The 15,640-nt window shown below is 44.5% G+C and overlaps 1 protein-coding gene and 1 long non-coding RNA gene across 3 annotated transcripts in view; one reads left to right on the forward strand and one right to left on the reverse strand.

Moving 5' to 3' along the window:
* LOC143841300 (uncharacterized) overlaps positions 1-10,194 on the reverse strand; it is a 34,558-nt gene extending 24,364 nt beyond the window's left edge. Inside the window, exon 1 of the long non-coding RNA XR_013232659.1 lies at positions 10,079-10,194. This is a non-coding gene — a long non-coding RNA (uncharacterized LOC143841300). The remainder of the gene's footprint in view (positions 1-10,078) is intronic.
* KCMF1 (potassium channel modulatory factor 1) overlaps positions 1-15,640 on the forward strand; it is a 51,300-nt gene that overhangs the window by 17,762 nt on the left and 17,898 nt on the right. For both annotated transcript variants that reach the window (XM_077345436.1, XM_077345435.1), the window contains exon 2: positions 15,041-15,208. In XM_077345436.1, coding sequence (XP_077201551.1) covers positions 15,041-15,208 — 168 coding nt within the window. The remainder of the gene's footprint in view (positions 1-15,040; positions 15,209-15,640) is intronic.

The raw sequence follows: 15,640 nt of genomic DNA on the forward strand, positions 1-15,640 counted from the left end.
CAAGCAAAGGTTGGATACACACTTTTCTTGGATGCTTTAGGATGCTTAGGGCTAATCCTGCGTTGAGCAGGGGGTTGGACTAGATGGCCTGTATGGCCCCTTCCAACTCTATGATTCTATGATTCTATGATAAAGCTGAGTGCTGCTGTGTGCTTCCTCCCTGGCCATACTGCATCTAGGCCAGCAAAGAGGAACAGTTGCATGCACATGCCTGTCTTTGCTCCAGCCTAGCACTGTGGTATAAATGCTGTCTCACCAGCCTATTGGAGTTCTTTGAGAAAGTGAACAAGCATGTAGACAACAGTGACCCAATAGACATTATATATCTGCACTTTCAAAAGGTTTTTGTATTTTATCAAGGACTCCTGAATAAAATTAGCAGTCATGGGTAAGAGGATGGATTCTCTTATAGATTAAAATTGATTAATTTATAGAGAGCAAAGAATAGGAATCAACGGACAGATTTCACAATGGAAGGGAGTAAGCAGTGGGGTCCCTCAAGGATTGGTATTGGGGCTGATACTGCTTATCAATGATCTGGCCAAGTTTGCAGAGGACACCAAATTATTCAGGAGGTGAAAACCAGAGCTGATTGGAAAAGCTTCAAGAAGCCCCCCCCCCCCAACTGAGTGGTGACAATGTGTCAAATGAAGTTCAATCAAGTTAAGTGTTAGGTGATGCACATTCGGACAAAAAATTCCAGCTTCAAGTGTAGGCTAATTGGGTCTCAAATTGCGAAGGCTGAGAAGAAAAAGATCTAGAAGTTGCAGTGGATGGATCAATGAAAGCAGTAATCCAGTGTGCTGCACTGGCAAAAAAGGAAAACTCTGTTAGGGATTATTAGAAAAGGGACTGAGAATAAAATGGCCAATATTGTAATGCCCCCAGTAGAGATCTGGGGTACAGCCTCATTTGGTAGACTGTTCTGGTCTGTACAGTTCTGGTCACTGTATCTCCCAAAGCAGTGGTCCCCAACCCGGGGGCTGCGGCTCGGTGCCGGGCCGCGAAGGCCATGGTGCCGGGCTGCGGCTCCCTCTCCCCCCCCCGCAGTAAAAAACTTCCCAGGCTGCAAGCTTGCGGCCCGGGAAGCTTCTTACTGCAGGAGGGGGGGAGAGGGAATCAGGGCCGTGCCCATGCATTGCACATGCGCGGCCAGGCCGTGCATGCGCCATGCACAGCCGAAATCGCGCATGAACAAAAGTGCCATGCATGCGTGACGGCAGTTGCCCTGCCGGTCCCCAGCCTCAAAAAGGTTGGGGACCACTGTCCCAAAGGACATTGCAGAGCTGGAATAAGTGCAGAGGAGGGCAACCAAGGTGATTAGCGGGAGCAACTTCCCTATGAGGAAAGGCTGTAGAGTCTGGGATGTCTACCTTATTTCTCCCCCCCCCCCATCTTTACCATACTGAAAAGAGACAACTCAGGGGGAACATGACAGAGGTTTATAGAATTATGCATGGGGTGGAGAGAGTTGGTAAAGAGAAGTTTTTCTCCCTCCTGAAATACTTGAGAGCATCCAATGAAGCTGGTTATAGTAAATATTTGCAGTACAGTTTTAGCATGGTTTTGTTTTATTTATTGTATCCAATATGTTTTATACCTTTGATGATGTAATCTGCCCCGAGACTACTGGAGACGGACAGCCTAAAAATTTCATAAATAAAGTGGAATTTGCTGCCAGAGGATGAGTGATGGCCACTGGAATAATCAGCTTTAAAAGGGGGTTAAATTCATGGAGAATATTTGTCTGATTCTGCAGGGCCGGGCTGTTTGCAAGTTCTTCTCTTTTACCTGGATACCAGTTGCAATGCCAAGGCATCTCCAGCCACTATTAGGAGATGGTCAACCCCCTACCAACCCTGATAGCCACCTTTTCAGAATTGCAGCGTGTGTTTCATGTCGGCGACATTAATGTTGTGTTTTTGTTAGTAGCTGCATCTCAAAATCAGATCTGAATAGCATTTTTTTTCCTGCCTGTAAAATCTGAAAAACTGGCTGCCCATTTCCCCCCCATCCCTGCCCTTTCTGGTACTTTCCAGTTTTCTGTGACTTATGAAGAGTGTTGATATGCGGCTAGTTCCACACAAAACCTTTTACTGCTGATGCACTAGAATTTTCTTTCATCCCCTATTAAGTAAATTGGCATCTGTTTTATATTGTTGTTTCTATGGCATATCGGCAAGCTTTCAGTCTGTGGTAGTGATCAGTGATGTGCCTTCTTGAATTAATCATAAAAGCAAACATTTCAAGGCACAGTAACGGGTACTTAGAAGGGAGACAGTAAACCTTCACTTTTATAGATGCTTCTCTTGGATTTTTTTATTAATGGCTTTTATTGTAAATGTTCATACAACATAAAAGAGGGATACAATTTAGCATAGTATCCATCTGCTGCTAATTAGACAATTTGGGCAGCTAAATTAATTTTTCCCATATAATGGACCTCACTACAGTTTATACATTTCAGACCAAATTCAGATATACCAATTGGATTGCAGCTTCCCTTGTCTTCTGTACCTAATATTATTTGCTAATTTAGAAGACCTGTTACAGACAATCATCTATTAATCCAGTGGGCAATTGAGAGTAATTCATTAGGGTTTTGTTTCTTAACATTTAAAATTCTCACTGTTATTAACAAATTAAGAATCATCTAATTCTCATTCTTTCCAAAACCATTTAAGTAACCCACTCTGATTGGTGTGCCCATTGGAATGCTCTAATTTCTGTAATCTAAAAATGCCTGGCATTTGTTTTCAGATATTATTTTGAGCATGAATGCAGATGTGGTAATCTAGTTATGTACAAAATGAAACTGTTAAAAGAAACATACTAAAACAGATAAGAGAATGACAACTGAATTTAAGGGAATTATGGCAGAATTTATGACATACTATTTTCAATTATACCACCTAAGCTGCATCTCCAAACGCTATTAATAAATTATTAAGATTGCCATTTCACAAGCTACTGATAAAATTTCAGGGTTAGTATTAATTAAAACTTTTAACCTACTTTCCCCCTTCTCAAGAGAACCCAAGGGGGTTGGCCAGTTTGTCACATAATTGCGACAATCCCTGAGGTGCATTGGTCCTACTCATGAGGATTCTTAAGGATCAATACCGTTGACCTGAGCCTGGAAACAAATACCCCGACACTGAACAAGTTAGAATAATCTAGTATCAACCCTTGCAGTCCTGATGGGGGCTAAGCTTGGCCTTCCATGAGTCAAAGCTCATGCCCACTTAGCCATTCTGAAAACTTGGAAGAGAAACACCAAAGATTTAAGCTCTTACTAAGCATAGACAAGACTCAGTATCATGTTTTTAGCTCCATCCTTTCCTTCTATGCTATATCAGATGATCTGCACGTATCAGCCAGTGCTTCTGATGTACATGAGTGGGTATACAAAGGCCTATCTATCTATCTGCCTATCCATCAAGTATCAAAGTTACAGCACTATAGGCAAAGCCAGATTTCTTTGTTCTAGGACATCCATCCTAAATGAAATTGACAGACGGCATAGCCAGGGCCTTTATGGCCTCATAGAATTCCATAGAGTTTATTGACGTATTAAAGAAATCTGACATAAGTAATAACAATCTAGGTTTCCATGTTTTTCTTCATCATACATGAAATTTAATTGTGAAAGCTGGAAGGTGCCCCTTTTTATGTTGTGTTCTATGGCTTTATCAAATTAGGACCTGAATTGCATCAATCCTTACTAAGAGATTAATAGTGCAGTCTTATGCAGAGCTACTATAGTCTAAGTCTATTGATTTCACTGGAAGTATAGGACTGCACTGAAAATGTAGAATTGTAAATATATTTCTTCAGATCAGGTGGGTTATATTAAAAGGGATAATAGTTAATTTGATTGAAGGGGGGGGAAAAGGGACCAAAGAATCCTAAACCTCAGTTTTGGTCCTCTTTGACAGAAAGTTTTTGACAAGAGTTGAAAGCACCTCCTTCGCTGCTTTCTAGGCAAATGCATTTAGAGAATGTGTTTTGAGAAATGAAGCTTAAAACCCTAGGCATGCTCCTATACTGGACTGTTTATAAACAGATTTCTTTTTAATTTCAAAGTTTGAGCTACCATGGTAGTACTGAGCTACCATTGCAGATTGCTCTTGATGTCCTTACTTGTGGTCTTAGCCAGTGTAGTATTCTCTGGTCATAACGGTTTAAGGTTTTGTATGAATATGGTTTACTGTTGACACAATCCTTACATTGTAAAACCATGCCAGTCTTTGGACATAATTAGAAATAGTACCCCGACACTGAACAAGTTAGTGCTGGTGTTGGAGAAGACTCTTGAGAGTCCCTTGGACTGCAAAGCGAACAAACCGGTCAGTCCTAGAGGAGATCAGCCCTGACTGCTCCTTAGAAGGACAGATCCTGAAGATGAAACTCAAATACTTTGGCCACCTCATGAGAAGGAAGGACTCCCTGGAGAAGAGCCTAATGCTGGGAGCGATTGAGGGCAAAAGAAGAAGGGGGCGACAGAGAATGAGGTGGCTGGATGGAGTCACTGAAGCAGTCGGTGGGAACTAAAATGGACTTCGAGGAATGGTAGAGGACAGGAAGGCCTGGAGGATCATTGTCCATGGGGTCGCGATGGGTTGGACACAACTTAACACCTAACAGTAACAACAACAGAAATAGTAATTGGCAGTGGGGGGTGGGGGTCATGCATGTGGCTGGAGGGGGATTTCATCTCTCCCTGCTAGCTGTCCCCCCTAACCTATCCCTGCTTTTTTTTCTTCCCTCCCTCCTGCAGATTTTTTTCTTTCTGATTCTTTTCTTCCTTCTATCCACCTTTCTAGCATAATGATGCAAGGCACTACCCAAACTGCCATTCCAGTATGAGAGATGAAGTGTTATCTGACTTCAGTGTTAAAGGGCTCTCAGGACATTAAATATCTAACATCCTAGAAAGGATTACAGCGTTGACTCCGCAGTGGGGGTTAAAATATTGGGAATCTAAGGAAAGGAAGAAGTTAAATTTATATTTTAAGAGTGTTGAAAGCCATTATGAGGACTTATGATTAAATAGCAGGATAGGTTATATACAGAATCAGTGTGGCATGGTGGTTAGTGTTGGACAAGGATCTGGAAGGCCCAAGATTGAATCCCAAGTCTGTCGCAGAAGCTTGCTGTGCAACCTTGATTCAGTCCATAATGATACAAATGTTAAGATGGTGTATCTGAAATTGAAAAAATTGAGTGCCAAGCGAATAGCCTTTATTTCCAGGAGGCTGTGGCAGGAGAAGGGTCCCTGACTGGGACAAAACCACCTTGACATGTTTGATGGATCAGTGAGGTTCCCCCTTCCCCGTTTCTATCAGGCTGGCTTTGATAGTGCTCTGGACATCAGTAGGGACTTTGACAATTTGTCTCAAAAAGGTGGATTTCTCTTGTCCACTCTAAGAAGTCTTTTATATATTAGGTCTTAAGTTTGCTTCATTGCAGTTTGTTTTTGGTGAGGGGTGTCAATTGAAATAAATGCAAGTGTGCCCTCGCCCATGGCACAGTGTTGATGGTGATGAGTATCACTGATACCTGGCAAATGACCATACAAAATGACAGTGGCAAGAGGTTGACAGATAGATCCTAACAAATGGTAGAAATCAAGAAGCTCTGTAGCTGAGCTAAGAGCACAGGTTGGCCAAGTGCATTAACTGGGCCTACTTTCCCCCTTGGATAATCCCCGGTCCCTTCTTGGTGAGAGTAAGAGCATGCCTTAGGTACAATCTATGACCACCCCAAAGTAAGGGTATCCTCAATTTTTCAGGTGAAAACTGAATTTCTTTTTCTTTCTTTCTTATATTTATATACTGCCCTCCCCTTGCGGCTCAAGGTGGTTTACAGAAAACACGAAAAGGTACAATATAAATTCAGTAATACAGACGGTAGTAGTGGTGATAGGAGCAGTAACAGTAACAACCAACAGTAACAATAACAGCAGTAATGATTGAATGTCAACCCCATATCAACTGTAACCCCATAGATAGGCCAATGCATTGACCCTTGATGCATTTAATGGGCATCACTGAACGGGAAGAGGGGTTCTGGGGGCCCAGTAGATGTTGCTAGTTTCATGTATGTATCCTATATCATCATCATCTTTAAACCGCCCGTGGCGCCGCGGGCGCCACGGACTAAATAAAAGGGTAAGGGGTTCTAGGGCGGGATGTGTCCGTGATGAGGAAGGGTCCGGATTGGAACCTTCCTCCTGACAGACAATCGGAGGGATCAATTGGCAGGCGCGCAGCGCCTGCCGATTGGTCCCTCCGATTCCCATCCCCAGCAACTGCGAGCCGCGCACAGCGCGGCTCGCAGTTGCTGGGGCTGGCCTGGAGCGTCAGAGGCGCAAAGCGCCTCCGACATGCCAGGACAGCCGCAAGGGAGCCCCCGGCAGCCTGCGCCACCACCCGCCGCCACAAGATGCCCCGCGCCTCGCTGCAGCCGCCGCCCGCCCCGTCTGCACGGAGCCGGGACAGCCAGCCTGAGCACCGTGGGGCAGCGGCGACGCCGCCCACCTGACACCACAAGCTGCCGAAGTCGTGCGAGAGGAGCCATGCCGCCTGCGAACGCTCAGCTCACCCCGTCCCACCGAGCTGCAAGTGGCAGCCTCGACATCGCGCTGGAGCGGCGCCTCCGCCCACCCTGCCCACCCGACGTCCGAAGCTGCCCCAGCCGCGCCGGGGGAGCTGCGCTGAGCGGCTCAACACTCCACCAACCAGCTCTCTCCTGCCCTCCAGCCCGGCTGCCTGTGCTTCCTGCGGCTGGCGGGGGCTCCCTGCCCGGTGCCCTGAGGCGGCAAGAGACGCTGCTTCCCGGGGGGGGGGAGAGTCCTGGGGATAGCTTCCCCATGCTCCCACAGCACACCCGCCCCCTCCTTAGGTGTGCTCCGTGCCGAGGGAGGGCCCTTTTCACGCCCGTTTATTTCCCTGCTTCACAGGCAGGGGAGGTGCGCAGCGACAGAAAGCACGTGGCCCCACGCCTGCCGAGGATGGCCTGTCAGACCCAGGAGACGGGGGGGGGGGGATACTCTCTTGGAAAGCCATGCCCAGCCCCTGCTGTCCGACTTCCCAGACAGGCAGGGCTGCTAGAATCCCCCCCCCCTCGAGGCAGAGATGCGTGCCCAGAGATCCACAGCATGACACACTCACCCTGCTTCAGAGGCACAAGGCTGAGCTGCACGCAGAAAGCGAGAGAGCAGGACATATTTACACCAACTGCAGAACTCGCGGGGCTTTAAGACCCAGGGGACACTTACTGGTGGGGGCAGGAGAAAGAGAGGGCTGCCGGGAGACAGGGATTTTCACCCAGCTACATAGGCACAGCTCACTTCAACAGAGAGAGAAAGACACAAACCTCACACAGGACAAGACAGGTACGCAGACAGACCACCAGGCATGGGAGGAGAAATTTGCTTTCACTTTGCTCAAAGACAAGCAGCCTACGGAGAGGGCAAGTCATGCAGAGAAGACAGGCTTGGAGATGGCGAGCCACGCCTTCTCCTGCCACTAGGAACTGCCTGCGGGGGCTACCCTCCCTCCAACAAATGCCAACCCTCACCCCTGCTCGAAGAAAACATGCCACCTCCTCTCCAACTCTCCCTGCCCCTGCTTGGGTCACTGGGGGTGGGGGGCATTGCTCTCTCTCTCTCTCCCTCTCTCTCTCTCCATTTCTCTCTTTCCATGTCATTCTCTCCCTGCCTTTCTCCTCCTCTCTTTCTCCCCATATTTCACTCTCTCTCCTGTCTTCCTCCTTTTTCCTCCCATTCTTGCTTCCTTTTTATCTTAACTACTTTCCTTTCTCTCACTCATTTCTCTGACCTCCCCCAATGCTAGCGCCCGTTGTATTTCGGACTACAACGGGCTATTAATCTAGTCAATATATAAAAGATGACTTTGGGAGAATGCTGTTCTGTCCAAAACCTTTATTTGTGGCAACATCAGCATTTGATGATGTTGCGTATTTAGTGGATGGTACTTAATTGAAGGTGAAGAGCCATTGCTTAAGCTGATTAATGTGCCAGTTTAAAGGACATAGACCAATAAATAAGGTGTTTTGCCCTTTCATTGTCTGTGGCTTGAGCCTCTTGGAACGTGGCTATATTTGCCCAGCAGTTCATGATTGAGGTGGAGAAACTAAGATAGAAAGGCAGGCCCTTCTTGGATGAGGGAATGCTGAAGAGGCTTACACAAGTGGTAAGGGATAAAATTATTTTAGATACTGATCCAAATCTAAATAGCTGTAGTATAACCTTTGCTATCATTTTTGGTTGAAAGCTACACCTTAGTTTCACTACCACTTCTAGAGGTGCATTTTCACACGTCCTCCAGTGCAAAAAATTTCCATAATTGTTCAGGCAAGGAACAATTTGTTTCAAGTGGAGTCCTGTTGAATTGTGGAGCGATGCTTCTCAAAAGTAGATAGCACAGTTCTGAGGAATTCTAGCAAGTGCAGTTGCTTTGTTTATACAGTAAGGGACATATTGATGCGAACTCCAATATATTTTCACCAATTAAATGTCTGTTGAGTACACACTTGATTCTAATAGATTCTTTACAGTAGTTTTGGCATTTCAGTTACTGAAGGACTTGCAACTGAGGCTTGGAACAGATAAGACGTCACAGGACAGAACATGCTCTCAAACACAAAAAGCACCATAAGTCATATTCTTACACTCCCACCAAATAAACCAAAATTCATTCCACTCAAGTGCAGAATTTCTGTACACAGAAAGTGCTTGAAGCACTTTGTTACCTTTGAAACTTGCAACTACCAGACAAGGTAGGTCAGTATTTTTATCCCCGTACTGCAGACTTGAGAACTGAGAAACAGAGGCCTGCCTAAAGCCAGTCGCTGATTTTGCGGCAGAAGTAAACTTCGAATGGAGACTTCCTGGCTCACAGCTTTGCCACAGGGCTGCTCGGGTTCTCATAAGCTTTTGCCCGCTCAGCAGCAAATCATTAAACCAAAACAGCCTTTTGGTGTTTTTCTCAGGCTCAAACATGAAGTGGCAGGCTTTGTTGTTTAAGCAAAGTTGATGAGGGTTTGATTTTAAGAATGGAGCACCACAGCTACCTCCACTCATATATGAACTCCTATTCACCCCCCAGCCATATTCCAATACCAGAAGTAGACCTTGTGCGGGGGGGGGGGGGGAGGTACCATGGGCAGCGTGTTTTGGATTTTCCGGAGGATACCAAAATGTCAGCTTTTTAAAAAATGGATGCATGAAAGTTACAAAGACACCAGAAAGTCTTAGGAAAGCAGTGTGTTAATCACTTAAAATTAGGATGAGCCATTTTTATCTCTAGACTTCTACCCTCCAGTGGCATAGTGCTCAGTGATTCTGTCCTATTTCTATTGGTGATCTAAATAATCCACTGGTGGAGTAAAAAGGGCCAAGGGGGTGAGGGAGACAAACTGAAATTCAAGGGCATCTGGTCACATTGCAGCCGTAGAAATATGTTCCAAGGAGCTCACTGGAAAGGCAAGGGAACTAGTTTTGCTGTCATTGGCTGATAAGCAGCATTCAGGCATTGCCTGCCATTAAGATGAAGGAACATTAGTTGAAAGCGTGGGCATGGCTCTGGTTTGGAGTCCAGTTATTATGAAGCTGTCACTGATGCACATTCACATTCCGCTTATCAATAATGGACAAGGTCTGGCAGTGTTGGGGACGGGGGGATTGTCCTCATTAATGTTGCTTAGCCAGGTAATTTGAAAGAAGACAATACATGATGCTTTCCCAAGATAAGCTCCGCATCAGGAAAGCGGTTCTGTCGTTCTTTCAGCCTTAGTGCTCCACCCCTGTGTAGTATCTGACTAATAATACCACACTGCTCGATGGGAGTTCTTTCAAATGATTGTTATTGAAGGAATATATCTGAAACATCATAAACATGCTTGGTATTCTTACCACGACTGAAAATTGGTCTACTTTCCGGCCCCACTGCTGTCTCCTCCGCATCCTTTTAAAGGTGACCTCCCCCTATCCCCCTGTCTTACAGTGTTTGCTTCTGAGTTGTGAACAAATGGGACTGATGCCATCACTTACAGTTTGGGCTTCAGTGAATGAAGAAGTCATCAGTCTTCATAAATGCATCAGGTACCAAAGCAATGAAGTGGTGCCAAAACCTGCTGTTTTAGAGACAGCCCACACAAACGGTTGCATCACAAAGCTTCTTTAAAGTCCCGATTCCCATGACTCAGATTAGTGGAACTGTGATGCTACAGAATTCTAAAAATGCTCCAACAGATTCCAGGCCTACTTATGGCACGGCCCCAATTGTCACAAATTTGTCTAATTCTGGATTAAGCTGGTGAGTGAAAGTGGTTGGGTTCAGTGGTACCAACGTCAAAAAATGCACATTGGACGATGACCTGAACAGAACAAGATCCTTCAGTTCACTGTCCTTCTCTGCAGCATCACTTGCAATACTTGTCAGTTCCATATCAGATTGGCGATTACAGAATCCCTTCCACCATGTCAGAAGAGTCATATAAATTATTTTAGCTTTGGTTTGGTTTGAGCTGTGAAGCCAATGAGAGGAATTCATACCTTGATTTAAAAAAAAAGCAAACATGTAATTCTGTCTTTATTCTCATCCCAGTTACAGATCAATTATTTTATTTTTTTATTTATTATTTTATTTTCTTGGATTTTTATATCGCCCTCCCATACGGCCCAGGGCGGCTTACATAGGAACATTGTGGGATACATAGAACATTACACATTAATAACAGTAACAACAATATATTCCAACAGTAAATATAATTTTAACAGGTTACCAATAATCAACTCATGAAATCTACATGTATACTTACACGTTTCCTAGCAATAATCACCTATAATCAGCTAATAATCAGATTGGCTCCAACCAGCTTTTTCACTCTACCTGGTTTAATTCTTTTCCTTATTACATGTCTACAAAGCTCTGATAGTCCTCCACAGTTTTGTGAGTGGGCAGAGTTGATCCAGTCCTCTTTTCTTCACCAGCAGAAAAGCTGGTTGATCCAGCACAGAATTATGACTTTGAAACTTCCAAGCTTACCTAATACAGTGTTGGCAATGAGAGACATCCTTTGTTTTAGTTTTACAGCACAATGCCTCTTTCGAAAGGGAAATACATTTCCACATAAAACACAAAGCACTGGAAAATGTTCTGCCCTGCATTTTTGGTTGGCCTTGTGTTGGTGAGAAGAAGCATCAGTTCTGAAATCTTAGTTGTGTTTCAGGTGCCTTCAGTGGGTGAAACAACTGTGATGTATACTAGTTGATTGAAATGGCTTCCTTTTTATTCTAAGTGGTGGTGGTGATGATTGTTAAGCATGGGAGTCAGCAGTTATGTGAAGATTTATCCTTGTCCTGAGAAATTTGACATGCTTTGGATTGGGTGCTTTAGTAGTGCTTTAGAGCAGGGGTAGTCAACTTGTGGTCCTCCAGATGTGCATGGACTACAATCCCCATGAGCCCCTACCAGCAAATGCTGACAGAGATTCATGGGAATTGTAGTCAATGTACATCTGGAGGACCACAGGTTGACTACCCCTGCTTTAGAGCTCACTTAGAGAAATAGTAATAATGGTTTTAAATTTAACATTACATTTGTTACGGATGTAACATGTTTCATTTTAATCAATGCATTTTCCAACTGGAGGTAAATCTGTGTTATAGGACAGGAACCTCATTCCCTTGCCTACTTGCTGTGGCTCTGACTTGAATCTTCTACTGACTTTATCTGAACAACTTTAGCTCTCTCTTGGTGGCTATGATCAACACCTCCTTATGGCTGCCATGTTTCTACCTTCCATTTTGGGTTGGTGTGGCAGTCTGAATGCTATCCTAGCTTTCTTGGGGAGGGTGTGTGTGACATGTACACAGATATTGCTGTTTATTTATTTATTTTAGAAAATTAAGATGCTGTTTCTCAGAGGATGCTGTTTCTCACATTAAGATGCTGTTTCTCACAGTCAGAGTAGTTCAGCAGTGGAATAGGCTGCCTAAGGAGGTGGTGAGCTCCCCCTCACTGGCAGTCTTCAAGCAAAGGTTGGATACACACTTTTCTTGGATGCTTTAGGATGCTAGGACTAATCCTGCGTTGAGCAGGGGGTTGGACTAGATGGCCTGTATGGCCCCTTCCAAATCTATGATTCTATGATTCTAGGATCTGCTCAATGCAGATGGTATGGGGCACAGATTAGCTTTTTGGTTAAACTAAGATTTTTCTGTGACTTGACTCTGCTAGCTGGTGTTACCCTGCCAGCTTTGGCTGTTTTGGTGCCTTCTAATGGGGATTACATGAGCCTCTTGTGGCGCAGAGTGGTAAGGCAGCCATCTGAAAGCTTTGCCCATGAGGCTGGGAGTTCAATCCCAGCAGCCGGCTCAAGGTTGACTCAGCCTTCCATCCTTCCGAGGTCGGTAAAATGAGTACCCAGCTTGCTGGGGGGTAAACGGTAATGACTGGGGAAGGCACTGGCAAACCACCCTGTATTGAGTCTGCCATGAAAACGCTAGAGGGTGTCACCCCAAGGGTCAGACATGACCCGGTGCTTGCACCGGGGATGCCTTTACCTTTTTAATGGGGATTACAATACTCTATGGTAACTCTGGCATTGAGTGTCAACCCTTGACTTTTAGATAAACTTACTTAAAGGTGATGATTTATATGGGAGGGAGGCTCGGGAGGACCATAGGAAGGAGTGGTTCCGGTCAACCTCAACCAAATACCTGATGGAAAAGCTCCCTTATGCAGGGCCTGCGGAATTGCTATAGTTCCATTAGGGCCCTGATCTCCTCTGGGAGATCATTCCACCAGATGGGGGGCAGAACAGAGAAAGCTCTGGCCCTGGTTAAAGTCAAGTGAGTTTTCCTTGGGGTCAGGGATCGATAGGCTTTTGGAGGTAGCAGAGCGTAAAGCTCTTTGAGGGTTGTAGGCAGAAAAGTGGTCACTCTCAGGTACATTGGGTCAAAACCGCTAATAGCCTTAAAGGTGATTACCAGAACCTTAAGTCTGATCCGGAATTGGTTTGGTAGCCAGCACAGACCTCCATGGTATTGCTGTGAGGATCCTGGACCAGCTGTATCCAGATCAAGGTTAAGGGCAGGCCTGCATAGAGCGAGTTGCAGAATTCTAGAGGTGACAGTCGTGTGGACCACTATGGCTAGGTGTTTCAGGGCCAAATATGGCACTAATAGTTTGGCTTGGTGAAGATGGCAGAATGTCAGCTGCACTACTCTAATGACCTGAGCCTCCATTGAGAGAGAGGCATTGAGAATCACACCCAGATTCTTGACAGAGTGAGCTACTGATAGCTGTCCAGGTTGGGTAGATGTACTTCCTCACTTGGACACTTCCTGCCCAGCCATAGGATCTCTGTCTTTGAAAGATTGAGTTTCAGACAATTCTGCTTGAGCCACCTTGTCACTGCTTCCAGGCAGCTGGCTAATGCTTCTGGGGGAGAATCAGAGCAGCTGTCCATCAGGAGGAAGAGCTGGGTGTCATCACCTTCCCTTTCCTCTCCCCGCAACAAACACCCTGTGAGGTAGGAGAGGCTGAGAGGACCCTGATATTACTGCTCAGTCAGAACAGCTCTATCAGTGGTGTGACGAGCCCAAGGTCACCCAACTGGCTGCATGTGGAGGAGCGGGGAATCAAACTCAGCTTGCCAGATTAGAAGCCACCACTCCTAACCAATACACCATGCTGGTTTGGTGCAAGTGTCTATGAACTGAATTTTTTTTTTCAGCTTGTGGTTAAGCGCAATCCTCTCCTTTATTCTGTAGGCACCTTCAGATAACATATGTTCGATCTTGTTGTGCTTGAGATGAGACTGGCAAAATCTACATTTAAAGAGTATGCTGGCTATTAAATAAATCAGTTCCCAAGGAAAGTTTTGTACTCATATCTTTACAAATCAGGATTTGAAGATTTTAATTCCCAGTATTGCAATGAATGAAACTTGAGGGCAAGATTTACAGGAATGATGCACTCCCCCCCCCCCCCGGTCGGTACTGTGGAACAGTGGATTTTTCTTGCTCCATATCTCTGGTTGTGACACTAACATTGGAATAACGCTGGTTAGATTGATTTGAGAGTTACTGTGGCACTGATGACCTCTGCCTCCAGAGCGGAGAAAGCTTTTGAATGTATTCCAGACTTAAAGGCATGATCTTAATGGGACAAACACAGTCTTTAACACATGCTCTTCATCCGCATAGGTCTTATTGGAGTTTGCCATCTTCTTGTTGATGCATGGCTGTAATCTTTTGAGTTTCTGTGACTAAGTGTATGTGACGTGCCCATGAGCAGTTACTTTTCAGAGGATGCTTTTTTTTGTACATTGGTGTGAATACCAGTGTAGAACCCACATGTTTATTTTATTTAAAACATTTATATGCTGCTTTATCATCCAAATTGGGGCCCATGGCTCCTAGCAAGTTCATTAGAGTGGAATGGGGGCGAAAAAACATTTAATGTTGAGGTACAGCATGTGACTTTGCACTCTGGACATACAATTTCTCATACGAACTAGACATTTTATTCGTGTACTTCATTTGAATGTAGGAATACCCTCCATGGATAGATCCTGAAATAGTGAAATGCGTCAACTTTAGCCATTGTTGCACAATAGCTTGTAATCAAACACTTGTGGATTTCAATATTTTGAGGCAAATAGGCTAAAACTACTTTAAAGAGTTAAGCATCTGGGTGCTGTTAAGCATATACTTATTTGCAGAAGGATAGTACTGTTTTGGGAACTGAAGAATAAAATATTGGTTGAGCAAGTGAAATAGGATGTTTTCTTAGATTAATTTTAGCTGCTCTATTCAAGCTTATTTATTATTTATACCCCCATCCTTTTCCCAACAGAGAGTCAAGGTGACATGGTAAGCACAAAGCAATAACATTGCAGAAAATGTCACTTTAAAAACTGTAGATATTACCAAGAGGAAAAGCTACTAATTAAATGTGTTATAATTTGGCATTAATAATTTTTTGTGGGTTTTTCTTTGCAGGTGTCAGCTGCGATGCATGTTTAAAAGGAAATTTTCGAGGTCGCAGATACAAGTGTTTAATTTGCTACGATTACGATCTGTGTGCATCTTGTTATGAAAGTGGTGCAACAACGACAAGGCATACAACTGACCATCCAATGCAGTGCATATTAACGAGGGTAGATTTTGGTGAGTCTTCTATTTATTTGTCTTTTTAATTCTGTTGGGGCAAATCATGTTCGTGCAGAATGTAACCTGAGAATTCTACCGTCTTCCTTTGTGGTGGAGCATGTAAAAGGTTTTCTGATCCTGCCCCCCTTTTTAAGCAAATACTTTTTATTTGTATAGAGCTCATTTATCATTTTGCACCAGAAAGTTTTGTTGTATGAGACAAAAAGAAACGTGCACAAAGTTCTTGTCATTGCTTGTTTGTATGTAAACCTAACCAGTGATTGGTAATGGATGAATTCATTTCTTAGTGTGTTGTTTTCTATAATGGCTCCAGTATTGAGTAGAATCATAGAATCATAGAGTTGGAAGGGACCTCCGGGGCCATCTAGTCCAACCCCTGCACTATGCAGGACTTCACAACTATCTGCCTACCCACAGTGACCCCAATTT

This window comes from Paroedura picta, chromosome 7 (genome assembly GCF_049243985.1).
Source record: "Paroedura picta isolate Pp20150507F chromosome 7, Ppicta_v3.0, whole genome shotgun sequence".
In the NCBI taxonomy this organism is placed as follows: domain Eukaryota; kingdom Metazoa; phylum Chordata; class Lepidosauria; order Squamata; family Gekkonidae; genus Paroedura; species Paroedura picta.